Source organism: Callithrix jacchus, chromosome 12 (assembly GCF_049354715.1).
Source record: "Callithrix jacchus isolate 240 chromosome 12, calJac240_pri, whole genome shotgun sequence".
Lineage (NCBI taxonomy): Eukaryota > Metazoa > Chordata > Mammalia > Primates > Cebidae > Callithrix > Callithrix jacchus.
Window position 1 is genome coordinate 115,574,274 of NC_133513.1, and position 27,203 is coordinate 115,601,476.

At 50.9% G+C, this 27,203-nt stretch overlaps 1 protein-coding gene across 50 annotated transcripts in view; it reads left to right on the top strand.

Annotated features, from left to right (window-relative positions):
- Positions 1-27,203, top strand: part of TACC2 (transforming acidic coiled-coil containing protein 2) — a 246,073-nt gene that overhangs the window by 194,631 nt on the left and 24,239 nt on the right. For 24 of the 50 annotated variants that reach the window (XM_017963225.4, XM_078346669.1, XM_008978818.5 and 21 more), the window contains 6 exons: positions 9,433-10,744; positions 14,717-14,777; positions 15,970-16,171; positions 22,362-22,423; positions 24,352-24,467; positions 25,818-25,989. In XM_017963225.4, the coding sequence (XP_017818714.4) occupies positions 9,433-10,744; positions 14,717-14,777; positions 15,970-16,171; positions 22,362-22,423; positions 24,352-24,467; positions 25,818-25,989 (1,925 nt within the window). Of the gene's footprint in view, positions 1-9,432; positions 10,745-12,689; positions 12,726-14,716; positions 14,778-15,969; positions 16,265-22,361; positions 22,424-24,351; positions 24,468-25,817; positions 25,990-27,203 lie in introns of all 50 variants that reach the window. The other 26 variants (XM_035269317.3, XM_054243402.2, XM_035269326.3 and 23 more) reach the window with 5 other exon arrangements.

The window sequence follows — 27,203 nt, forward strand, 5'->3', positions numbered from 1 at the left end:
CTTTACAAAGATCCATTTGATTTGCTGCCCTGGTAGAAAACCACCTCCCAGATGGAGGGTCCCCTCGTTCATTCTGTAGACCAGCATGGGGCATTACAAAGGCGTGGGAAGGCAGCTGTGCTTGCTAGTGTAGGTGGCTGTAGGAGAAGAAAGATTCGTTCTGAGAACCACAGGAAAGAAGGGCACGGGGGGGAAATCTATTGTTCACTTTCCTCTGCACAGTGCCTGGGATGTGGCAGAAGGTGCTGTGGGAACCACGTGAAGTATAGACAAGACCTTTGGCTGTGAATAAAGATGTGGTTTTTCTTCCTGCCAACCTACATTTTATAAAGCACTCACTTGCCCTACATTGGGTCCTACCAGCGTCTCTGTGCTCTCTGGGATGGAAGATGTGGGCCGGAGCAGCCCCGCCAGCCTGTCTGGAGAGCTGTAGCCTGGTCCACACTCCCGAGGCAGAGGATGGGGCAAAGGATTGCACCTGCTGCCAGCTGGGGTGGGCCAGGACTCAGCTCATCTGAGCACAGTTCCCTTATCTGTAAGATGAAGAGGGAGATCTGTGAGTCCCTTCAGATCCTTCCTGCTCTGGCCTCCCACGGTCGTGTGAACAGAATGCTTGGCTGATGTACAGTGACCGTGTTATTAAAACTCAAAACTGGCCACTGAAGGGCGTAATGACATGTCATGTAATTAAATAATGGCTCCCAATCAAGCATTTGCCTTGTAAGGGCTATGCTAGGTCCTCTGTTTCATCTCCCACGCAGTGAGGGAGGATTGGCCGCATGCACCCAACGTCTCTGTACAGTGGATGTCTTCCCCTGATTCCCAGTGACACGTGGAGGTTACGGACCTCGTGTGCTGTCTCGCAGCCGATGAGGGGCTCTAGCGTCAGAACCCAGGCCTCTCCACCTCCAAGCCCAGCTCCCTTCCATTTGGAGCCAGACTGCTCTCCTCGAAGGTGCAGTGAGCTGGTGCCTTTGCGCGCCTACCCCGGGGCAGGCACTTAGTAGGTGCTGAGTGAAAGTCGTTGCTGAACCTGCCATTGCTCAGATGTGTGCTGGGCCAGTCCTGCCAGCCTGTCCTGAGAGCTGCAGCCTGGGCCACGCCCCCGGGGCAGAGGATGGGGCAAAGGATTGCAAGTCAGTGGATGGTCAGTGGGGGTGACATGGCAGGAGAGCCGAGGCAGGTCCCTTCAAACAGTGCTCACCTGCCCTTCAAGGACATTGATGAATGTTGGGGAATGCAGCTTCTTTACTCGTTCTTGCGTGAAGACTGCCAAGCCCAGGGAAAGGCCATGCTGGGGCCTCGGAAGTGACGGGAGCCTCCCTGTACCCTGCGTGCCTACACCTTTCCTCTCTCTCCGGGACATGGTCCCGCCAGGCACTGATTGTGGCACTGCACTTGGGGGCGCAAGCCATCGAGCCAGGGGTATATGGGTTCACAGCCAGCAGATGCTAGCCAGGCACTGACTGTGCTCCAAGCGGCTGGTAGTGGACGGCTCTCCTCACATTGACTTGGAATGGAGCTCAGTGCCCAGCCTAGCCGCAGAGCACCCGGTGGCTTCCATTCTCCCTGGGTCTGCTGCTGGTCGTTGTACACGCTGTCACCTGCCTTCATCTCTGAGCAGTCCATGTGTGGGTGTTCCTGAAGCCACAGGAGACTTCCTGTCATAGGGTGGGGTAGCCCAGAACCCAGCCGAGGCCCTTCCAAGCCTGGGGCAGGGACATAGAAGTGGGTGTCACCATGGCGTGTGAAGAGCTGGGGGCCATGGCTGCCTTTTCCTGGCACCTGCTATGCCCTGGGCCAGGTGCTTATGGACTCTCCCTCCTCACCTGCACAGAATGCCCGACGACAGCTGATGACAGCACACTGTCTTAGGTCCGACCAGGTGGCTATCACAACGTAACCACAGGCTGGGCACCTGCTAACAACAGAAATGAATTGCTCACAGTTCTGGAGGCCAGGAAGCCCAAGACCAAGGCCCTGGCAGATGTGGTGTCTAGGGAGGGTGTTGTCTGCTTTCTGTTCATAGATAGCACCTCCTCCCGGTGTCCTTGCATCGTGGAAGGACACACAGTCTTCCTCGGGCCTCTTTTGTAAGGGCACTAAAGCCACTTATGAGGACACTGCCCCCATGAGCTCATCACTTCCCAAAGGCCCCACCTTATATGAGGATTTCAACATAGGGATTTTGGGGACCCACACATTTGGACCAGAGCACACAGTGAGGGTCCACAGGCACTTGGACCCTTTTTGGCTGGCTGCTCCCTCTTCACCATATGAGTGTTTCATGTGCCCAGGTCCAGGGAACAGATGAGATCACTGGGGATTCTGATGCAGCCCAGGCAGAGGCTGGCACTGCATCCAGGGGCCCCTGGCCATTGAGCCAGGGGTTTATGGGTTCAGAGCCACAGATCCAAGACCCGTTCATCCCAGGCTAAGGGGACGGTGGAGAGTTTGGGGGCTGCGTAGCCAGGCGAAGAAGTGAGAGGATGGCGACCTCACCTGCCTGCAGTGGCTGTGTTTACTTCGGGGGATGGTGACCTCATGTGTCCTGTGCCCCTTGGGTGGAGACACCAACAACCTGGCAGGGCCCCAACCCTCTGGATGCCTGTTCACCTTGCCAGAGGGGCTGGACTGCACTCCACATCCACACAGGCACAGTTGGACCACGAATGGACTATCGGGCGCTCCCGCAGACCCCAGTGGCTCAGCCATTATCCTCCTGGGAAGACGGGTGTAAGCAGGCCCCATAGGTGTTCCCTGTTATGGTCAACGTTTAGTGATGTAATGGAACAATAGTAACATGCGGGGGAGGTACTAGAGACAGAGACATTGAGGCACAGCAAGGTTAAGGAACTTTGGCCAAAGACAGCGAGCAGATGAGTGGCAGAGCCAAGGTTTCCACCGCTTTTTGTCTGACTCTGGACTCTGAAACCGACATCTTTTGAATCTGAATTATGTTAGTGGTCTACCTTTGTGCTGTCTTCTTCAGCTTTTAAAGAAAGTACTTAGGCAGGGTGCGGTGGCTCACGTCTGTAATCCCAACACTTTGGGAGGTCAAGGAGGGTGGATCACGAAGTCAGGAGATCAAGACCATCTTGGCCAACGTGGTGAAACCCCGTCTCTACTAAAGATACAAAAATTAGCTGGGCGTGGTGGTGCATGCCTGTAATCCCAGCTGCTTGGGAGGCTGAGGCAGGAGAATGGCTTGAACCAAGGAGTCAGAGGTTGCCATGAGCTGAGATGGTGCCACTGTACTCCAGCCTGGGTGACAGAGCCAGACTCTGTCTATAAAAAAAAGAAAGCACTTTTCCAACGTGTCCCATATCATGCCTGCTTGTAAAGGATGAGGAGTGGCCCCAGGTCACAGCCAGTGTTATTTCCCCCGTTGCCCTCTCCCTCTCCCTCTCCCTTCAAATGAGCAGTTAGGTCAGTAAACTGACAGAGCTCTTGTGCTGATGCTGGGGCCTGGCCTGGGGGACCATGACCCCTTGGTGGGCAGCCCACCAGGGAAGAGCCCCAGCAGGACAGCAGGTGGGGACGTGGCAGGGAAAGTTGCCCATCTCTGGCTGACACGAGAGAAGTGACAGTCAGCAAAGCAGGACAGAGAGGGACATGTGGGCTGGGCATAATGGCCCATACCTGTAGTCTCAGCACTTTGGGAGGCTGAGGTGGGAGGATCACTAGAGCCCAACTTTAAAAACTAGCCGGGTATGGTGGCATGAGTTTGGGTAGCTACTTAGGTGGGTGAGGTGAGAGGATTGCTAGAGCCTGGGAGTTTGAGGTTGCTGTGAACTATGGTAACGCCACTGCACTGCAGCCTGGGTGACAGAGTGGGACCCTGTCTCTTTAAAAACAAAATGGTGACCTGCGGCATGTTCTAGGTGGAGCCAGGACCAGCCCAGAGCTGCTGAAGTCCCAGCTGTCTGAACCGCCCCCACAGCACAGTGGGGCTGTCACTCTGACAGTGCTCCTGGCTGCCTTCTTACTTCCTACCCTACCTAGCAAAGCCTCCCCTTAGGTTCTCCCCATCCTGACTGTGGCTCTGTTACTTAGATGCTCATGAGGCCAACTCAGCTGGGAACAATTTGGTTTATGTAAAGAGAATTCAATTTCTTCATCACTAAGTGAGTTAACATGATCAGCAATTGTCTGTCCGCACGATGCCTCCGCAGCACTTCTCCCTCTTGATTTCTGGGAACTGAACAGAAGTTGAGAGCAGATATACGAGAGCAAGGTCGACCTCAGTAAGCAGAGGAGCACAGACCCAGCTGGTGGGGGTTCCGGGGACCCAGTGGGGTCTCCATGACAGCCTGAACACCCACTGGTCTGAGGACAGAAGGCAGCCATGGCACAGGCCTCCTGCTGTCTTGCTGGTCAGTTTTGGGTTTGGTTTCTCGAGCTCTCAGTTTTGGCCCACATCAGAGGACAGTGAGCACTGAAGGACAGCCTCTGCCTGGCACTTCTGCAGCCCTGGTGCCCCACGATTCTGAGGTGAAATCCACACAGGGAATTGGAGCTCAAAGGCCCATCCTCAAAGCCCACTAATTTCTGTGGCCAAATACTCAAGTGTTGCCCACCGGAGGTTTTGAAAGGGAGGCTAGGCCCAGACAGAAGTGGATGAGGTGAGCCAGCCCAGTTCCAGACTTCCCGATGAGCAGACGCACCTGTGGCACCTGCTACTTGGAGGGGCTCAGAGCCTCACCCCAGCCCTGAGGAAGGAACTGCTGCTCTGCAGAGGAAGGGACAGGTGGAGGCGGAGTCTGGGGTTTTAATGAGTGTCTCAGGTGTGTCTTAGGCTAGGCAAATTTGGGAAATGTTGAATTCATCATGGACTTGCTCTGAGCTGCCCACAGCCACCAGCAAAATGTCACACAAAGACCAAGTAATGCTTTATTTGTGTCTTGTTAGCCTACTTAAAATGGAGACCTTTTCCCAGAATAAATATTACTAATTGAAGGTAGTGTTCATATACTTAGAAGATATAAAGCCATGTTCCCTGTGTATGAGACCATGTACCCATGATGTGTCAGCTTAAGAGGAGCCTGTGGGTGCCGGGCCACATCACTGGCCCTCTGGGCACCAAGGATCCCTGCCCGGAGCGAACTCATTGGGGGATGGGGTGAAGGAGGGGAGGATGGAGAGGAACCAGTGCAGGGACTGGCAGCAGGTGCTCCTGTGAGAAACAGCCCAGCAAGGCTAAGAGTGTGGTCTTTGGAAAAGGTGACATCCGCTGGGTGATGTCGGCTGCCCTGTCCTAGCTCTCTCCCTTTCCTGGGAATCTCCTGTCATTCTAACACATTGCCTTTCCCGCAACTTGGGGGTTGTATTGCCCAGCACTGGTGCTGTGGGCTGAATTGTGGCCCCCACATTCGGATGCTGAAGCCCCAACTCCCAATGTGATTATTGCAGGGAGGACCTTTATAGGAGGCAGTGAAGGTTGAACGGGTTCATACGGGTGGTGCCCTAATCCCATGGGGACCAGTGTTTCTATTGGAAGAGGAAGAGACCAGGTGTGTGCACAGAGAAAAGGCCATTTGCAAACCAAGGAGAGAGGCCTCAGGAGAGACAAACACACTGTCCAAGACACCAGCTGCCAGCACCGTGAGAAAGACATTTCTGTGGTTTAAGCTGCCCAGTCTGTGGTCCTTGGTGATGGCGGCCCAGCAGGCTCATGTAACTGGGATGCCCTATTGAGCCTTTTTATCTGATGAGCCGAGGGTGCTGACTTTGTCATCAGACTGAGCCAGAAACCTGGAGCCTGCGTGCAAGGCACTGTTCTCCAGGGCACTGCCCAGATCTGTGCCAATGGAGATGTGAGGTGGAGAAAGTGTTGTGGATGGAGTCATCTGGGGTCCTGTCCTTCCTTACCTCTATGTCCATGGCACACCCCACAGTGGCTGATGTCTAGGAGGCATCCTGGGTTATTTGTGGAATGAACAAATGAATCACACAGTTGATTGCGTCTGCATCTGTCTTCATGCAGATGTGCTATGTGGATGTTTAGAAATCCAGTAGGGAAGGCCAGGCGTGGTGGCTCACACCTGCAATCCCAGCACCTCAGCACTTCGGGAGGCTGAGGTGGGCGGATCGTTTAAGGTTAGGAGTTTGAGACCAAAATTTTTTTTATTTTTGTAAAAATACAAAAATTAGCTGGACATGGTGGCACATACCTGTAATCCCAGCTACTTGGGAGGCTGAGGCAGGAGAATCAGTTGAACCTGGGAGGTGGAAGTTGCAGTGAGCCGAGATTGCACCACTGCACTCCAGCCTGGGTGACAGAGTGAGACTATGTTTCCAAAAAATAAGAAAAACCTAGTAGGGGAGCAGGGAGGACTGGGAACCCAGGTGACCACAGGGGACCCTCTAGCCCTGCGAGGGACCCCACCGAGCAGCCTGCTCTGTTGACGAACACAATAAGACATCGGTTCCCAACCAGGGAGGATTCTGCCCCCTGGGTTGCCCCAAGGGTACATGGCAGTGTCTAGAGACAGTGTTGGTTGTCACAGTGGGGTAGGGGGTGGGGACTACTGGCATCCAGTGTGTGGAGGATAGGGTTGCTGCTAAGCATCCTACAGGGCACAGGACAGCCCCCAAGATAAAAACCTGACCATCCCCAAATGTCCATTATGCCAAGGATAAGAAACCCTTCGGCAAGATGAGGTTTCCTGGCTCGTGATGATCTAATGAGAGCCTGTCAGTGTTGCGGAGGAAAGCCATACTAAGCAGGCAGGGAGCTCTTTCTTCTGGAGGAAGCAATGAGCAGTTGGTTCAGCTGCATATCCGCTCATTGTTGGGTGATTACTGCTGACATCTGAAGGGCCTCCGAAGGCCGCCTCCTGCAGGCTGCAGAGGCACGTGTAACGGCGTGAGAGGGAGAAGGCTGGTGTTGGTGGGCCTTGCTTTAGAAATGACGGGATAGGCCGAGGTTCATTCTTCCTCCTGCCAAAGCTCATTTGAAAACACCCAGTCCCCCTCAGCATCCCCTGGTCCTCTGTGCCCTCTGTGTATCCAGGGGCAATTACAGAGCAGGAAGATGAGGTCACTGCTGGTGGGAGGATGGGGTACTTGAGAGTACCAGGGCCCAGAGGAAATTGGGAGGGAGTTGATTTTAGAAAGAAGGGAGTCAATACCTTTGGAAATGAGAAGGAAGAGGGGTGCTTGGAGAAACCATGTGGTAGAAAGAGCTCTGTATTTAGGGCAACTGCACCAGGTAGGCCCTGGGTGGAGAAGAGGAGAGTGAGAGGCTTGAAACCAGGACCAGCTCAGAGACGTGCTTCCAAATGATGCTTTCAATCCAAGCATTTGTTGATCCTGTAAGAAAAAGTGTGACCAGTCAAGGTGGAAACAAAGCTAAGGCTCGTCCCTAAACTCAAGGAGCTTGAAGTTTTTTTGTGTTGTGAGCTGATTTCTCTGCCAGGTACTCCAGGAGAAAGGTGATTAGAAGCCAAGCTTGGTAAGCACTGTGCACAGTACTCACTGCCCAGAGATTTGCAGTCGTGAGCATGAATTGCTCGGAGAAAATCGACAGGAAGAGACCAGTTCATGGGGTTAATCGTGCATTTCCCAAACCTTGTTGTTTGTTGGGGTGAGAGGGCAGATTTAGCAAATGAAAATACAGGGTGCCCATTAAATCTGAATCTTCGATAAAGTATCCTTGAGGCATGGGACATACTTACATTAAAAAACATGTTCATCTATCTGAAATTCAAATCCAGCTGAGCATCCTGTCCTTTGTCTGGCAAAGGGCAGGGGGTTGGGGGGCAGCCCACCTGTCATGAGGCACATATTGGACGTGCTGTCCCAGGTCTTATCTGTGCAGCGCTGTTCAGTCCTGGCTCTGCATTCTCCCAGTGCTGAGGCCTGCAGGCCGCTTTATCGTGTTTGCCCTCTTGTCCAGTGACACACTATTAGTTTTCTGGCAAATCATTTTCTGGCATTCTTGACTGCCTGGAGCAGCTGTGAACTCAGAAATTCATGAAAGATGCCGCTTGGTGCCAGCGGAACCCAGAGTAGCCGAGCCAAAGCTGGGGCCATCCAGATCCCCATGGGAAGTGGGGGGTGGGATCTTTGAGCATCATTTGGCCAGCATGTGCAGCAACATCGGCGTGTTGGGGAAATAGGAGTGACCTCCTAGGCGCAGTGTTTGATGAGGTGGAAAAGCTGAGAGGAAGCAGCTAGGAGAGCAGTGAGAATAGGCGAGAAGCAAGGCCAAGGAGAGGCAGACAGGACTAAAGGAGAGGTTATGGTTGGAGCTGCAGGTGGCAGACAGCAAGTTCCACCACAGGTGCCAGGGGCCTCCGTGGAAAGGCCCCTGTTCTTCACAGTGGCTGAGTCATCCAGAACAGGCTTGCTGGTGGGCGTGGCTGCTATTAATATTTATGGAAGACACCCTATGCCTTCCTGCAGGATTTCTCTGTCCTGCTGTCCCACTCCTGACCCTTGCTTTAGCCACACTGGCCTCCTCGCTCTTTCTGTAACACACAAGGGGTGCTCCTGTCGCAGGGCCTTTCCACGCGCTGTTCCCTCTGCCCAGGATGCTTCCTCCCCGGGAGTCCTGGTTCAAGCACTTACCTTCATTCTGGTCTTTGTTCAGATGTCTCCTCAGAAGATCTTGCCTGATTACCTTATTTTAGAAGTGAAACTCTCTATCCTGGCTTTATTTTTTCCTTAACGTGTGTCACCCTCTGAAATTCTGTACAGTTTGTTTTGTTTTTTTGTTTTTGTTTGTTTGTTTTGAGACAGAGTCTCATTCACTCTGTTGTCCAGGCTGAAGTGCAGTGGTGTGATCTCAGCTCTCTGCAATCTCCAGCTCCCAGGCTCAAGTGATTCTCCTGCGTCAGCCTCTGGAGTAGCTGGGATTACGGGTGAACGCCACCATGCCTGGCTAATTTGTGTACTTTTTTAAGGGAGACAGGGTTTCACCATGCTGAACAGGCTAATCTCAAACGCCTGACCTCAAGTGATCTGCCTGCCTCGGACTCCCAATGTGCTGGGATTACAGGCGTGAGACACCAGGTCCCGCCCTGTTTATCGCGTTATTCACTGTCTTCCCTGAAGAATGTAACTTCCAGAAAGGGAAGGATTTTGTCTATTTCTGTTTATTATTGAATCTCTAGTACCTAGAACCATGCCTGGTCCTAATTAGGCACTTGATGAGTGTTTTTTAACTAATGCTCTGAGCTGCTCTTTAATCAGTCCTCATCACCCCCATTGTACAGATGAGGGAACTCTGGGCAAGCCTTGCCTGGGTCTCCAGCTAATAATGGGTAGGTCAGGATCTGTATCCAAGTAGTGCACCCAGTAGTGGGTGGGGGGGTCTGGGACCGTGGCTTGTCAACCCTTCACTAGAGGGTGATGTTCTGGCACAAGAGGAGAGGTGCCCCAGTGTGTCCTATGTCTGTAATCGATGACTTTTCTCTATTTCCTCAGGATGTGGTTGTGAGACAGTCCCTGTCCCCGATGGCCCACGGAGCGACTCGGTGGAAGGAAGTCCCTTCCGTCCCCCGTCACACTCCTTCTCTGCCGTCTTCGATGAAGACAAGCCGATAGCCAGCAGCGGGACTTACAACTTGGACTTTGACAACATTGAGCTTGTGGATACCTTTCAGACCTCGGAGCCCCGTGCCTCAGACGCTAAGAATCAGGAGGGCAAAGTGAACACACGGAGGAAGTCCACGGATTCCGTCCCCATCTCTAAGTCTACACTCTCCCGGTCGCTCAGCCTGCAAGCCAGTGACTTTGATGGTGCTTCTTCCTCGGGCAATCCCGAGGCCGTGGCCCTCGCCCCAGATGCCTATAGCACGGGTTCCAGCAGTGCTTCCAGTACCCTTAAGCGAACTAAAAAACCGAGGCCGCCTTCCTTAAAAAAGAAACAGACCACCAAGAAACCCACAGAGACCCCCCCAGTGAAGGAGACGCAACAGGAGCCAGACGAAGAGAGCCCTGTCCCCAGTGAGGAGAATCTCGCATCTGAGACGAAGACAGACTCTGCCAAGACGGAAGGTCCTGGCCCAGCCTCATCGGAGGAGACGCCCCTTGAGCCTGCCACGGGGCCCAAAGCTGCCTGCCCTCCGGACTCAGAGAGTGCGGAAGGGGCTGTCCCCCCGGCTTCTGGAGGTGGCAGAGTGCAGAACTCGCCCCCCATCGGGAGGAAAACGCTGCCTCTTACCACGGCCCCGGAGGCAGGGGAGGCAACCCCATCAGAGAGCCGGGGGCAAGAGGACTCTCCAGCCAAAGGGCTCTCCGTGAGGCTGGAGTTTGACTATTCTGAGGACAAGAGTAGTTGGGACAATCAGCAGGAAAACCCCCCTCCTACCAAAAAGATAGGCAAAAAGCCAGTTGCCAAAATGCCCCTGAGGAGGCCAAAGATGAAAAAGACACCCGAGAAACTTGACAACACTCCTGCCTCACCTCCCAGATCCCCTGCTGAACCCAATGACATCCCCATTGCTAAAGGTACTTACACCTTTGATATTGACAAGTGGGATGACCCCAATTTTAACCCTTTTTCTTCCACCTCAAAAATGCAGGAGTCTCCCAAACTGCCCCAACAATCATACAACTTTGACCCAGACACCTGTGATGAGTCCGTTGACCCCTTTAAGACATCCTCTAAGACCCCCAGCTCACCTTCTAAATCCCCAGCTTCCTTTGAGATCCCAGCCAATGCTCTCGAAGCCAATGGAGTGGACGGGGATGGGCTAAACAAGCCCGCCAAGAAGAAGAAGACGCCCCTCAAGACGTAAGTTCAGGGGTGGAGGTGGTAAGGATCAGAGGCGGGGGTGTGCATTGGCTGTGACCCTTGGTCATGTGCCTGGATAACCTTTGACTGCCCTAACTTTGCCCCTGGGTGCTGTGATGATGCCATGCTTACGGCCGTTGCACCAGGCAGACAAGATAGTGTTTTCCTTCCTCTCTGCCGTCAGAGTGGAGGCATTTTCCCATCCACATACCCCTTTGTGTCCTTGGTCTTTTGCTTTAATTAATCAGTGGTCTAGAGCTTTACTTTTAGCCAAAGACCTGATGTTCAACTCCAGGGCAATCTGGGAGAGCCCATGGCTCAAAACTCCCTTGAAGATCTGGTCGATCCCCCTGTTGGTAACTAGTTGCTTTTTGGAGAAGCTAGGAGATATACCCTTTAAAATATTAAAATTTATAGAATTTGTTTCTGCCTATTAATGAGACATTAGCCCAGGAGGCAAACATAGTAGATTCCAGAAGGCCCAGGAATGAGAGATGTGGCCTGGGCCCTTTTGTGCTGCATGCCGACCAGCCCATAAGAAATACCCCTCTTTGGCCGGGTGTGGTGGCTCATGCCTATAATCCCAGCATCTTGGGGGGCTGAGGTGGATGAATCGCCGGAGGTCAGGAGTTTGAGACCAGCCTGGCCAACTTGGTGAAACACTGTCTCTACTAAAAATGCAAAAATTAGCTGGGTGTGGTGGCGGGTGCCTGTAATCCCGGCTACTCGGGAGGCTGAAGTAGGAGAATCGCTTGAACCTGGGAGGTGGAGGTTGCAGCAAGCCAAGATCAGGCCACTGTACTCCAGTCTGGGCAACAGAGTGAGACTCCATCTAAAAAAATAAATAAAATGAAATACTCCTCTTTGCCTTCTCTCTCTCCAGTCATCTTTTGTAGACAAAACCCCTGTAAGTTCTGAAGAGATAACTGGAACCTGAAAGTAGGGAGCAAATCCCCACAATCCCCAGGAAACCACTAGTCCTCGGCTCTGTGGTCCACGGACACTTGGCCAAGTACATTGTGTTTAAATACCAAGCACTCATGGCTCCAGAATTCATCCCAAGACTTTCTCTCACTTGGATGGTTGCTGGCCCTTTATTATTTGGCCCCTGTGGTTAATAGCTTGGCGATTTTCTTACTCTTATGGGAAGTATTGTCAATAATTTTAAAAGGCTGTGGAGATCCATTCCCTGGGGAAAGACCACATCGCTGGCCCCTCTGGGTCTGCCTGGCATGAAAGAGACAGGGTGACATGTTTACCTCCCATTCTGGGCTCCCCCTAACATTGAACATCTGAGAAGAACGCAGGGCCTCCCGAGAGGAGGTTTGACAGCAGGGTTTGACCTTGGATTACCCTCCCACTGTCTAGTGGTGGCTGGAGGCCATCCTGGCCAAAATGGGGACTTTTTTTTTTTCAGTTACCCAACTAGATCCTTCCTAGAGACAGCCTAGAATTCATGTTGGAAACTTTATTTGAAGCCTGGAATAGAAGTCTGACATGCCTAGACTGCAAAGCCATGCTCTCCCACCTGTGGAATGAGAGCCGACCGTGGCCACCACCTCCTCCTCCTCTGAGATATATTCTGTGTCTCATACGCGCCCCCAGCCACTTTCTTGTTGGATCATCAGAGCTAACAGGGATCAGGGAAGTTTGCCCAGCTTGTGGTTTCACCTCGAGTGCAAATAAGGACTTTGGCTCTGAAGACCCTGCACGGGTCTGGTAAAGCTCTTGGGGCACCAGTGCTTTGTGGGATCATTAGAACCAAGAGAGGAAGCTGTTCCCCAGCAGCCCCTTCCAAAAAGTTGAGGCACTGCCCAGCTTCAGAAGTAGACCCTGTAGCGATGGCTGCCATATCCTAACCCGTTAATAACCCGTTGCCTGCAGATTTATCTTTTTTGTCAGTTCCTTCTGTCTGTCTCTCTTTTTCTTTGTCTTCTTGTCTTAGGATGGTTGAAGATGTGATGTCTGTGTGTTCTCTGTTGTAAGTAAATTTAATGCAATCTGCCTCTTATGCCCAATGTGCTTGCTTTTCTGCCTTTTGTTTCTGCTTCCAAGCTCTTTTTAATTTCCCCTCTATGGCTGCCACCGACGTGTTTCTGTGGTGGGCCTGGGAATGATGTGGCATGGGGCTCCCCAGTAGCAAAGATTACTTTTCTGTTTCATAGTGATTCGCCTAAGAGACTGCTTGGCTGTGAAAATGTGATCATCTAGCATCTGCCTGCTTGTCAGGAATGGAATTTTTTCCCTCCCTTGCATATTGGATGTCTTCATCTGAAATCATACAATTTTTTTTAAACTCTTCATTGCATTCTTTCATTTTAAATTGGGCTAGTGGGCGATTGCTTTCAACACTCCTGTGGCTTCACGTTAAAATAACTGGCCGGTCTAACCACAGGCAGTGACGGCCATGGCTTTTCCTGCTAACATGTAAAGCAGAAATGTTTCCAAATTGAGGCCTGCAGAGTGCCCTGAAATGCAGGGTCAGCAGAGAGTGGAGCACATGGCTGAGAGCCATCGCCAGGCAGCCCCGGGCCTGCATCCTCCGTCACCCAGGACCTGGCTGGGTATCAGCATGCCTCATCTGTCATCTGTGGGTCACCCTGCCACCTGTCAGTAGAAACAGAGCTAACCATTTCTGTGCCTCTGCTGCTTTGCCTCCCCTGGCCAGGAGGGATCTGTGGGCAGCTCTGGGGGCTCCATAGGCATACACCTTCTCCCTGTCCTTACAAGGGAAGCTGACCTCATCCCAGGTGGCCAGCAGTCCCAGGATAGGGTGGAGTCTGTCAGGCTCTCTTCTGCTTAAGGGATTTCTTCAGTCTTTTGAGCCACTCAGCAACTATAAAATATATGGTTATATATTTATATGCATGAATAAATATATGCTTCAAGCTATGGTTGCACTGTTTTAATGGCAAATGTTATCAATGCTATAAATAGCCATTTATAGTATTTTTCTTTCCACTGATTAAATGCCATTGTTGGAGTGATTTGAGAGAACACAAGGAAGGAACTTGAATGCCAAATTGCTCTGCCCACCCAGTTAATGTGGAAAGCAGGGGAGGAGGCGGGATCTAAGGAGAGGGACCACCCCCCCCAGAGCCTTTGCTTTGCGGTAGTGGGGCCATCCCAGGGAGGGGCTGGGGACAGGGGCAGGGGCCAGTCTGCTGGGTGGAAAGAGGCCCCGTTCTGACATCTGCACGATGGATTGAGTGGAACTGCTCGGGCTACAGTCACCCCTTCCTCCTGGGATCTGCTTCCTTGAGCCTTCAGGAGTCTGATCTGGTGTTTCCTTTGCCTCACAGCCCCCCATTCATGTGAAGGAGAAAGAAAGGGAGAAAAGAGCTATGAATCTTATCTGTTCACCATGGTTAGGAAAAGACATAAAACAATCACCTCTCCTGGCCCTACCTTTAGTCAGGATTCCACCTAGAAGCCTTCAGAGCACGGGAATCCGTTGAGCTCAAAGATCCTGTGGTCGGGAGGATTCAGCAGATTCTCCCTGGGGACCCCGAGCTTTCTATTTCTGTGTGGGCCCCTTCAGTCGTTTGTTAAGTGAGGTGTTGCCTTGCCCGTCTGTAAATTGGTGTCCTGAGCATAGAGCTCCTCCTCTAATCTTAGTTGGGCTGACATTCCTGGAAGACTCCAGATAAATTAATCTGCTCACCAAAAATTTGCTTTATAAAATAAAAACATTTAGTTAAATTTAGCTTCATTTTCTGGGTCAGTTCTCCAAAATGGTCTCTCTTTAAAGATTTCCGGCTTGATGGATCTCTCCCTTGGGGGCAAAAAGAATAGCTGTTAAAAAGCGAGAATGGGTAGTGACCGTCTTCTCACTGGTGCTGGAGTGGCGGAGTGGGAGGGTGGCCTGGGCCAGGTGGCTCCGCAGAGGCAGTAGCTTTGGTCTGCTCTGTACTGCTCTGGGGTGTCCCGTTCCTCTGCTTGTTGTGTTTACATTTTCCATTTTGTTTCCAGTGACACATTTAGGGTGAAAAAGTCGCCAAAACGGTCTCCTCTCTCTGATCCACCTTCCCAGGTACAGTGCTCTTCAATCATGATGGCTTTACGTCCCGTCCGCCCGCCCCCGCCCCACCCCCCAGTGGTTTTCCTTCCTTGTTGACGAAGCTTTGCTTTCTGTTCATCCCGGGCATGCTTCCGAGATAATGTTTCCAGGACCCTCTTCTTGCCTTCAGTTGGAGGGTCCCTCACATTTGCAAGACGTTGTTTTGATCTCTTCACTTTGTGGAAGATCATAGTGTGTCCCGAGAGTAGGAAGACATTCAGTAAAAACGTTAGTTGGGTTCTAGAGGACCCGTTCTCCATTCGGCCCAGTTGATCAGCTGTGAACTTCTAGTACTGTCGAGTGGAGAAAGACTCTTGAGATGAACAAATACGGAGTGAGAAGGTAAAAAAACTCAGCATGCGTCAGGACCACTGCATTGTGCAGCCAAATTGGAGTGGGAAGAAAAGAGAACCCCACCCCAAAGAAGTGGGGCTTGGGTTCTTTCTTTATTAGAGTCCCTCTCACCAGTTCCTCCATCACATGTGTTCCATTTCTTCTATGCTGTTTCCAGACCAAGGAAGATTATCCCCAAGCCTGTCAGCCATACATCTAGGGTTAATTTCTGGGTCACAGAACAAGCAGACCTCCCACCCCTGCAAGTCTGAGCCAGCAAAACCCCAGCCTGCAGACCCTGACCAGGGTGGGAGCAGTGGAGGGAAGCACTCAGCCCTGGGGATGGGGACTCAGGTTCCGGCTGCAGCTCTACCATGACCTCTCTAGGTTCCCACCCTGCCCTAGTCCACGTCACGCTCTCCAGTGGGAATGGAGATAAGATCCCCCTTTTCTGCCTCCAGCGACTAGTGTGATGAGTGTCAGGTGACTCTGGCGATATTGATGTGCGGGCCGAAGCCCTCTCTGAGTATCGCACAGTAACCACAGTCATAAAACTATAGGAGCGCTCAAGTAACCAAGACATAAAATCCTGATTTTTTAAAAAATATGGTTACTCCTTGAAACAAAGCATCACACAAGGAGATGCATAGAGGGAAGAATCTGTGTGTCCATCTCTTTCCTTAATGGACTATTTGGAGCAGAGTCCCAGAAAAGCATGCCGAGGACTGTGACCGGGACCTGTCCTGACTCATGGGGCCCCAGAACTGTGGTTGGAAGTAGTTTCTGACCAAGAGTCTGATGAGACAAGAAACTGCTTCTCTTCTCTTTGCAGGACCCCACCCCAGCGGCTACACCAGAAACGCCACCGGTGATCTCTGCAGTGGTCCACGCCACAGATGAGGAAAAGCTGGCGGTCACCAACCAGAAGTGGACATGCATGACGGTGGACCTGGAGGCTGACAAACAGGACTACCCACAGCCCTCGGACCTGTCCACCTTTGTAAACGAGACCAAATTCAGTTCCCCCACTGAGGGTAAGCAACTCCGTGGCCAGCCGGACCCCCACTCTGCCTCGGAGAATACTGGCCCTAGGGAGCCCAAGGCCAGGAGAGAAACTTCTCAGCCAGGTAACCATGGGATCATTTCGCGAGAGTGTCTGCACGTCTCCTGCTGCACTCGAAGCTCAGGCTGCGTTTGAAAACAGCCTGAGACTTGAAACCAGCTGTCCCTTGACCCATGACTCCTGCTGAGAGCTGGCACGGTGCCCTCTAACTCCACCTCAGGACTCCATCGGGTGGGTCCTGAGCGCCCACTTGAGCTTTGGCTGTGTCTTATCTCCCCTCTGTGATTTTGATAAATAGCTCCAAGGGAGTGTCACTCAAGTCAAACTCTCAGTGTAGGTCACTGACCTGGAGTCGCTGGGTGCCACCATTATTCCCAGGCCCCATACGGTGTTCAGACACCATGGCCACACCTTTAAATCAAGCCTCAAACCAGGGATTCACCCTAGACTTGCTAAGAGGACTGATTCCCTCCTCAGAAATGGGCTCCGGACACTGCTTGTTCCATTAATATCCTCCTTCCTCCTGTGTGTATTCAGTTTCAGCATTCTTTTTTTTTTTCCTGAGACGGAGTGTCACTCTTGTTGTCCAGGCTGGATTGCAGTGGTGCATCCAGTGGTGCATCTGTCACTGCAACCTCCATCTCCTGGGTTCAGTGGATTCACCTGCGTCAGCCTCCCGAGTAGCTGGGATTACAGGCATGTGCCACCACACCCAGCTAATTTTTTGTTTTAGTAGAGATGGGGTTTCACCATGTTGGTCAGACTGGTCTCAAACTCCTGACCTCGTGATCTGCCCTCCTGGCCTCCCAAAGTGCTGGGATTACAGGCCAGCCTGTACCCAGTGGATTTCTAACAGTTTTTTTTTTTTTAAACTGAGTAGAAATCACTGTGAAGGAGATCACACATGAACGTCTGGTCTCCACTTCTTTGCTGCTAGTAAGAGACTAAGATCTCCTTTAAACTGCTTCCTCCCTCCCTGTCTGGGTGGGGTGGTAGTGTCATGAGGGTGCAAGTAGATTTTAATCGTAACTCAAAAACCCCCCACCTTCTTCTGGACGCTCTTCCACAGTCAGGCCTCTCTCCCTGGTTTGCTCTGTGCCCATGAGGTCTTGGCATGGTACCAGTGTACATTTATGATAGATCTATTTCATATTTTTCAGAATATTGGATTCTTCTCCCTACCCAGAACTGCCTTTGTAAAGTTGACAGTGAAAAGATGATCCAAATTATGTATACTTGCACTTCTTGGCATTTTGTTTTGTGCAAAATGGAGCCTTTCGGTTGGCCGTCAGGTTGGCACTCTGTCTTGGGGTTTGAGAGATCTAAAAGTGACCATCTTGGCCAAGCGCAGTGGCTCACGCCTGTAATCCCAGCACTTTGGGAGACTGAGGCAAACAGATCACTTGAGCTCAGGAGTTCAAGACCAGCCTGGGCAACATGACAAAACCCTATCTCTACCCAAAGTACAAAAAATTAGGTGGGCGTGGTGGTATGTGCCTGTGGTCCCAGCTACTCAGGAGGCTGAGGGGGGAGGATTGCTTGAGCTCAGGAGGCAGAGGTTGCAGTGAGCCTAGATTGTGCCACTATACTCCATCCTGAGTGGCAGTGAGACTCTTGTCTCCAAAAAAAAAAAGAAAAAATTAAAGAGTGGCCATCTTGGTCTAACCTGACCCCAGAGACCCTACAATCTGGCCTCAGCCTCCCTTGGATTCTCATTTTCCTCTGCACCTGCATCTGAGGCAGGAGCCGTTTCCCAGAACACCCCTCATTCAGCTGCCTCTGCAGTGTTGCTGCAGACCCCACCTGCTGGAACACCCTTACCCCAGCCCACGCTGCACTCTCCCACCTCATCCCTGTTTCTCACCTTTTCCTTAGTGCTGTCCCCTCCCAGCCTTTCCCTAGGTATCCGCTCCTGGCTCTGCTTGCCTTTAGTGCTTGGTCTGGACCGAGCTGGGGGCACATAACACCATAATGACAGTGTGTGTGCATTTCTTGCTTCCCAGCTAGTTTGCATGTTTCCTGAAGGCAAGAACTTTGTCAGGTTCATCTTTGTCCCTCACAGCACCCTCAGCATCATAGGAGCTAAAGACAGGTTTGTGAATGAAAGGTAATACAAGGTCAGGCAGGTCCACGGCTCAGTAGTGTCAACCCGGCAATTTGATCTTGCGATGGGTATCACCTGCATCAGGTGTGGAGGGCTGCGGGAAAGAGGTTTTACATCCCAGAGGCAGCAAGCAACATTTGAGTACAAGCATCAGACTTGGCCATTTTGATAGCACCTACGGTGGGTCACATCTCTTGAGCTTTATAAGAAATTTCTAAATGTCAGAGAAAAGCATTTAGAAACCACCCTGAAGTTGGGGCGGGCGTGGTGGCTCACGCCTGTAATCCCAGCACTTTCGGAGGCTGAGGCAGGCAGATCACTTGAGGTCAGATCACATGGAATTTGAGACCAGCATGGCCAACATGGAGAAACCCCATCTCTACTAAAAATACAAAAATTAGCCAGTCATGGTGGTAGGCACCTGTAATCCCAGCTACTAGGGAGGCTGGGGCAGGAGAATTGTTTGAACCTGGGAGGTGCAGGTTGCAGTGAGCTGAGGTCATGCCACTGCACTCCAGCCTGTGTGACAGAGTGAGACTGTCTCAACAACAAAAAAAAGAAGCAGCCGGCCTGAACCAGGCATATGATTTTGATGCATGTATGTCTTTAGTTTAATGGTCAGGAACCAAAGCATTTTTTTCTTAGAAAAATCTAAAAATCCTAACAGTGTTTTTAGACCTAATATGTACCTCATTCACAAGTCTCAGTGAGTCTTTGGTGGTTGTCCAGTCTCCCCGCGTCCTTTAACACAGCTGTTAGTCCCTCCTTCCCACCTGTCACAGAGGGGAACGTGCCCTCCTTGGAAGCCCCAGCTGTTCTATGAGGTCAGGCACCGCCACTATCGCACTGCAGAGCTCAGGAATTCAGGCTTGACATTTTGATAGCACCTATGGTGGGTGGCATCTCTTGAACTTGATAAGAAATTTCTAAATGTCACCCTTAGAAGGGTGACAGTGGGGAAGCTGGAGGCAGCCTCCCTGCCTCTTTCCCTAGGCTCTTTTCTTCTCCCATAACATGATGTTACTTAGGTTTAGTTCCATAAATATTAGCCATGACCAGGAATAGATCTGATCACACTCCTTTCCATGTGTGTCACCCCTTGAAGGGTTTTTATTGTACAGCATTTCATTTCAGCCTACAAAATGAGGCACTTTGAGCTCCACTTGGTAGATAAGTCAACAGGCAAGGAAACATCAGGGGAGTTGGCCTACCTGATCCTGGGAACGGAGACCAGGACTCACAGCCTCCTCCTGGCTTCTGCACGGGGCTCTTACCCATTCCCAGCAAGCCCCCAACAATTAGAGTCAGATGAAAGAAACACTCCAGCCCTCTCACTATGCAGTGCCCCCGTATGAAGTGATTACCAAAAGCAGCCCTCAGGAATGACAGGACCCATGAACAATAGCTGAGGCTCTTCCAATAGGAGCAGCCACGCACATTAGCAAAGGCCATCTCCTCCAGTTGAGAATATGATGTGCCACTTGGTATGTTGGTATCACCATTCCTAGCCTGCCAGCTGTGTGTGGCATGGTGTGAAAACAGGGCTGAAATTGGATGTGGCTTCACCCCTGGGTCTGCCCTTTGAGGCTTAGGATTTGAAGCAGATGAGTGAGATCTTGAAAACCAACTTCAGAAAGATGTTTCTTCAAAATATATCAGAGACCACCCAAGATGACAGGAGGTACTTATTTTTCTTACAACCTATCCAGGCCATTTTGGAAATTATAAATCAGGACCCCAAATGACTGTGATTGCAACAAGCAGGGGGTGTTCTGAAGGAGCGTCTCCAGGTGCTGCCACTCACCTGGGATTGACTGGGAGAACTGTGGGCCTCCTGATACCAGGCATCTTACAAATGCAAACACTTCTCTGGGTGTCAGAGAACCCCACTTTTGCACTGTCAGTTGCTCCTTCTAATGGGAGGAGTGGGGGATGCGGGACAGTGGGAAGGGATTTCCTTTTGGCAGGTAGCAGAGAAGGCAGATGAGTGAGCTCCGTGACCTAAAACTCACCCAGACTCAGCCACCAGAAGAGCTGAGGTTCCAGGTGGGACGCTTCACTGAGGCAAGCTGGTAACCAGAGCTGGGTGCTCACCTGGGGCCACAGTCCCTGAAAAATCTCTGCAGTGGTCCGTTGCTCATTTGGTGCCTCCTGGGTGCCCTGTGCTGCATTGGGGTGTGCTGAGAGATTTCTGCTAAATAATTCAGAGCATACAATGCCTTGGCAATTGTAATGATACCTTGGAAGAGGCAGCTGAGTCACTATTATTTTCTCAACTTAAACAGTTTATAATAGAACAGTAAAATGATCGTTCTGGGGTTCTATACCTGGGAAGTGATAAATCAGGAGGAGACCCTAAACATCACCTCATCCATCCCTGTTTTTCTCCTCCTTCCCCCTCTTTTTTTTTTTTTGACAGAGTCTCGCTCTGTTGCCCAGGCTGGAGTGCAGTGGTGCGATCTCAGCTCACTGCAACCTCCACCTCCTGAGTTCTGGTGATTCTTCTGCCTCAGCCTCCCAAGTAGCTGGGACAACAGGTGTGCACCTGGCTAATTTTTGTATTTTTAGTAGAGACAGGGTTTCACCGTGTTGGCCAGGCTGGTCTTGAACTCCTGACTTCAAATGATCCACCAGCCTCAGCTTCCCAAAGTTCTGGAGTTATAGGTGTGAGCCACTGTGCCCTGTCCTGCTTCTCATTTTTAAGGTGAGGAGGAGATTAAGTCTTTACAAACTGATGCTTCTGTGTCTTAAGTTGGGGCAGACCCTGGGGTTCAGGCTTGGTGTGAGAGTCAGAACCACTTTCTCTACTCATCTCTATTCAGGATGAAACAGGTCTTTCTTGCCTTTAATCCACAAAACTGTCTTCAATCTCATGAGCTGGCCATGCAGACTAGAGGGGTATGTTTAGCTCACCAAGGGAGATTCAGGGATTCCAGAAAGATCATCCACGTGTTTAAGTAGTTGAGGTTATTCAGCCATTTGCAGGTTTTAAGAAAGTCTTCCAGGAAATGTGTCATTTTAAAGCTCATATTTTTTTGATGATGCTTTTAATAATAGGCAGAAATAAAGGGGCTTTAAACCAGATCTGCTATTTATATTTATTTTCATTTTTAAAAAAGTTGATAGATTAAACTTTGTGGATTGCCACCGGTGTTTTTTTACAGTGGGTCTCTGAGCAGGTCACTCTTCACCTCTTGGGTTTCTTTTTAAGTAGAAAAAGGGCATCTGGAAGCTCTAGATTGTGGCTTCTAGGACAACAGAAGTCCATTCTGGTCTCATTCACCACTGTATTCACTATGCCCCGCACAGTGCAGAGCATAGAGGAGGCACTCCATCTTTTTGCTGGACAGGGAGTTAGTGGAGTGTCAGCTCAGTTTCCAGGTACTGGAGGCAGGCAGTGGTGTTTCCTGTCTCCATTGAGTGTGTGGGATTTTCTCCAATCATTTGAAACAGGACATTTCTCCTTCCATTGGACTTTACTAGTCTTTGAGTTTGAAAATGGATTTGGACCAGCCCTGTAGACACTGGTAGACCCCTGGGAAAGGCTCCAGGTGACTGGCAAAGCTTCTCTTACCAGCAGCACTGAAGGAATGATACCGGTTTTCCCTCACTTCAGAGTGTGGCCACAGCTGAATACCCAGGGAGGGACAAGTAAGGGTCCAATTCCAAAACGTCATGAGGATGTGTCATTCCATGTGTTGCACATGAGAGTTACAGAGGACACCAGCACCCAAAATGCACGTGCTCTCTTATAGGAACACTCAGCGCAGAGCGCTCAGGTCCGGCCACACTCTGGCTGTGTTTGGTCGTGCCATGGAATTCCTCAGCTTCTCTAATGGCAAAAGCGCCTTTACAGAAAGACATTTACCACTTGTGTGAAAATAGCCGAGCTGAGCCTTTTCTTCAGGCTACATCAGATGTCTCTAGGCAGTGGGCACCGTCCGATAGCCCAGAGCCCCATGGTTGCGCCCACCCTGCCTGGCACAAATCTCCCCATTTTTTTCCTCTGGCACTAACGTCATCTTTCGTTTTGTGTTTGTTTTTGGTTTTCTTGCAGAGTTGGATTACAGAAACTCCTATGAAATTGAATATATGGAAAAAATTGGCTCCTCCTTACCTGTAAGTTCTTCTGCCTCGGGCCACTCAGGGAACTTGCTTTCTTGCCTGCAGGGGCCTCCTCCCCTGTACAGAGCATCTCTGGGAGCTCAGACCCCAAATTGAGCGCTCCCTGTGCACACAGCTTCCTGGGTGTACAGCGATGATGGACTGGGGCTGGGGAGGTGTGAGGTTTGTACTCATTCCACTTTGTTTGGCATTTCCAGGGAGAAAATGATAGAATGCAATTAGATGTCCTGCAGAATTACTTTCCTAGACTGAGAAAGAGCTAGAGATTTCCTTAAAAAAAAAAAAAAAAAAAAGGTGTTGGTTGTTTTTCAGGTATACTATTAGCTGTTTTTGAGAAATTGTTTTAAGTAACTGAATATTTTCTCTGGACAATAAGCCTTTCCCTTTCTCCCTGCTTTTTCATTTTTCTTTTCTTTTCTTTTCTTTTTTTTTTTTTTTGAGACAAAATGTTGCTCTGTCCCTCAGGCTGGAGTGCAGTGGTGCGATCTCAGCTCACTGCAGCCTCTGCCTCTGGGTTCAAGAGATTCTCCTGCCTCAACCTCGTGAGTAGTGGGAACTACAGGTGTGCGCTACCATGCCCAGCTAATTTTTATGTATTTTTAGTAGAGATGGGGTTTTACTATATTGGCCAGGATGGTCTCAATCTCTTGACCTCATGATCCACCTGCCTCAGCCTCCCAAAGTGCTAGGATTATAGGTGTGAGTCACCATGCCCGGCCTGCTTTTTCATTTTAAGAGCTTATGATGGGCACTGTCTTTCCTGGCATAATACCTGCTGCCCTTGGAATAATTCCAAGCTCGACTTCTTGCTGTTGTCTGGCGATGCCCTTGGAGACGCGTGGCATGCAGGAGGGCTTGCTTGCAGCGCCGCATGGCCCCGGGCATGTTGTTCCTGTATTTATCTTTCTTTGCATCCATCATGGATGCTGCAGTGGCTGCTTCCAAACCACAGGTTGCTATAAGTTAGACCTGAAGGTTAGGCAGGAGCATGTCCCCATGCACAGGCTTAACTCAGGTGCCAAGTCAGTGAGATCACAGCTCCCCGAGTGAAGTGCCTGGGCTTTGTCATCATCCCCTGGTGCGTTGCTTAAAGAGCTTACCTCCGTAGTCACAACTGTGTCCCCAGAGGCTGACGCCACATACACAATACTGAGGATGAGACATTTTACTGCTGAAGTGGAACTGTCATGTGCTTTGAGGTCTTTGATTTAAATGGATTGAAATCACAAGGGCCCCCTTCCTCTTGTGCCCACCCACTGCCCAGTGTGTTGGCAGGCCTCGTGGATGAATTTCGTGAGGAGCATGCCCTGCTCAGGGATAGCAGAGCCACCCAGAGATGGCGTGCCATGAAGAGCAGCATGCCTGCTGGCCATTGCAGGGACTTCTTTGGGGATCCCAGCAGGGCAAGTGGAGGGGTCTTCCAAGGTCTCCCCATCACTGAGAGATGCCAGTGTCCATTTCTCGGCTTGGCATTCCACAGCTCCTGTTTCTAGTCCTGTTGAGCTGTCTCCAGGCCCCGCCCCTGCCCTGGGCTCATTCAGCTATGGTCAGCCCAGGTCTGGTCTCTTGCTCTACCTGTTTGTTTATCTGCAGTGACCAGTGCAGCTCCTGGCTCAGAGAGGGTGCTCAGTAAACATTGGTGAATTGAACAGAGTCCAGCTCACCAACGCCATGGGTGTCTTTTCCGCTGGCGCACGTTCCTTCTTGAACTCAGTTGTACTTTCTCTGCATCCTCCTTCCCACCCGGCCTCCCCACCGCACTCCTAACTGGGCCCAACTTCCTCCTCTCTTCTGGTGGCTCCAGAATACTGAAGGCTTTTCCCTGGGTTGTTTGTTCCCTGTTGAAAGTGCTTTGGTTTTCATCTCAGTTGCACTTTCAGGCCAATTGTACCCATGCTGATATGTGACTTTGATCCCTGCAGCAGGACGATGACACCCCGAAGAAGCAGGCCTTGTACCTTATGTTTGACACGTCTCAGGAGAGCCCTGTCAAGTCACCTCCTGTCCACATGTCAGAGTCCCCGACGCCGTGTTCAGGGTACGACTTCCATGATGCGAGAGTTACAGACAGCGCTGGATGCTCCAAAGCCTCTGAGCGCCTTCATGCTGTTATTTCTACTTCATTTCAGTGCATAGATTCAGGCAGTCAGTGCTGTGTGTGTGTGTGTGTGTGTGTGTGTGTGTGTGTGTCTTTTTAAATAGAGACAGGGTCTCACTCTGATGCCCAGGCTGGTTTCAAACTCCTGGGCTCAAGGGCTTCTTCCTCCTCAGCCTCCCAAAGTGCTGGGATTACAGGCATGAGCCACGGTACCGGGCCAGCCCACACTTCAGTCTCTGTGAATGTCCACAGGGACATAAACAAATTGGTTTTGTTACTGGCTGCCCTTTGGACTAAAGTGAAATGCTTCAACAGCTGAATGTGTCACTCACCCCTATAATCTCACCCAGTGCGCACACACTTTATTCCATCATTTGTCTAAAGGGAGACACTGTGGCCCAGCATTCAGAGCCCGAATCCCACCTGTACCCCCTCCTGGTTATGTGACCTGATGGGAGGTAATTGACTCTCCTGTGCCTCAGTTTCCTTGCATGTAAAAGTAATAATGAAACGGACCTTGCAGGGAGTTTTTGAAGATTAAAGGAAGCTGTCAGTCTCCCAGAGCCTCCCCCACCTGTGCGACGGGGAGAGGGCACCTGCCTTCCAGAGAGATGCTGTATGTAAAGCTCTTGTTGAAGTACCTGGCACATATCAAGTGCCTGGGTACATTGTTGATGTGGGTGTTCACGTTTGCATTCATCGGGGCTAACGTTTGGAGCAGTGCATTGTTTGATCAAATAAGTGTGGGCATTGCTGTAAGATTGGGACCAGCCTATCTGTCTGCCTCCCTCTTTAAGCAGGAGGAGGGAAAGCTCTTGCACTGACTTCTCAAACTTAGAAAAGAGACCCTGCAGGCTGCCCAGAGTGGTGAGAAAATGAGGATGGCGGCGACGTTATTAAAACAGTAGCAGCACCAGTACTGCATTCAGTGCTTTACAGCGAAGCAGAGTCTCTAATCTTCACAGAGAGGCCTATTGGCTCCATCTTATAGAGAAGGAAATGGAGGCATGGTACCCATCACTTTCCCGGAGTCCACAACCAAGCAGCTGGCAGTCTGCCTCGCTCCAGAGCTCGGGTCTACAGCTCGTGGCATCTGTGCTTCTGCCTCTCCTTTGTCACTTGGCCCTGGGGTGACTGCCCAGCTAGAGGCTGCATGGCCACTGGAGACCTGGCCCATATCCCTCTCGAAGTCCAGGACTCCTTGTGATACTGACTTGGTCTGGGCATCCTGGTTGATTTCAGTGGGTTTCCCTGTGAGAAGACTCTAAAGATGTCCTTTGCTTCCCCCAGGTCAAGTTTTGAAGAGACTGAAGCCCTTGTGAACGCTACTACAAAAACCCAGCATCCTGTCCCACGAGGGCTGGCCCCTAATCAAGAGCCACACTTGCAGTTGCCAGAGAAATCCTCCCAGAAGGAGCTAGAGGCCATGGCCTTGGGCACCCCTTCAGAGGCAATTGAAATTGTAAGTGGGATTGGAGGGCCCCAGATCACAGGGGCTGGGATGTGGGCCAGCTGCATATTGTCACCAAGAAGGCCAGGCCTTCAGAACAACATTCACCTGGCACCTGCCATGGGTCCCACCCTCACCACAGAAGCTAACCTGGGAGATCCCATACCATGAGGAGGAGGGGGAGGTTCTCTGTTCACACCTGTGTGGTTTTGCATTTCTCACTTAAATACTTCATACGCCTTCAGGGTTATTTATTTTCCCTATTTCCCTTCTTAGGCCCTGACTGTTGCTTTGGAACAGTTGCTAAGCAGTCCTCTGCCACTTCATCCTTGATGGCAGAGGGCAGGGGATGCCTCTCGTGGGACACAGTTAGTTTTCCTGGGACTTAGTGATGGGAATTTCTCCTGTTTAAAGACCAGGATTTTTCCTCTCCCCAAGCCCTGCTGGGGTCTTGCAGAGCAAATAGAGCTGAGCTGAAGGCCTCACCTGCCCCAGTGCCTGCACTGCACATGTGTCACGTGGCCTTGTGCATGCCCCAAAGTAAGTGATGCCCATGCCGGGCTCTTCCACACATCTGGAATGCACCATCCTTCTAGGTGAATTTTATGTGCATTTCCTCTACCTCCTGCCCAGCAATCCCCAAGCAGGTGTGAGGCCCTTGATTTAGTGTGTGTAAAATAACAACAAAAATATGTTGTTCTGTGTTAGTAGGCCATTTCTCTCATGCATCAAATGTCTATTGAGCACCTACTGTGTGTCTGGCAGTTGGATGCTGGGGTGGATACGAGAAAAATAATGGTAAAAAGAGGATCTAGATGTGAATCGATCTCTCACAATAATACTCTGAAACACACATCCATGGTTCACTTTCTACAAAGCTGGCTTCTGATTCTGAGGTCTTTCTAATCTATCAGAAGACACTTTTTCACTGGAAATCACCTTTCCGTGATTTAGAAAATTACCTCTACCAAAACCTGACTTTTTTTGATATATGTATATACCTGAAGGTATTTCTTGATGAGTTATGTTATGTTTGGAAAACCCACCAACTAACTGGCCTTTCACCTTCCACTAGCTAGCTCCCACTCATCAAACAGGGAGCGAGGGTGGCATGGGGGTGGGAGGACACTGAAGGCTGTGCTTACGGGGAGGGGGTTGGGTCTGCCAATCTCAAGATGTCCATTGTCAGCATGTGGGAATTAGTCCAGATGGCACCTCAAGTAATG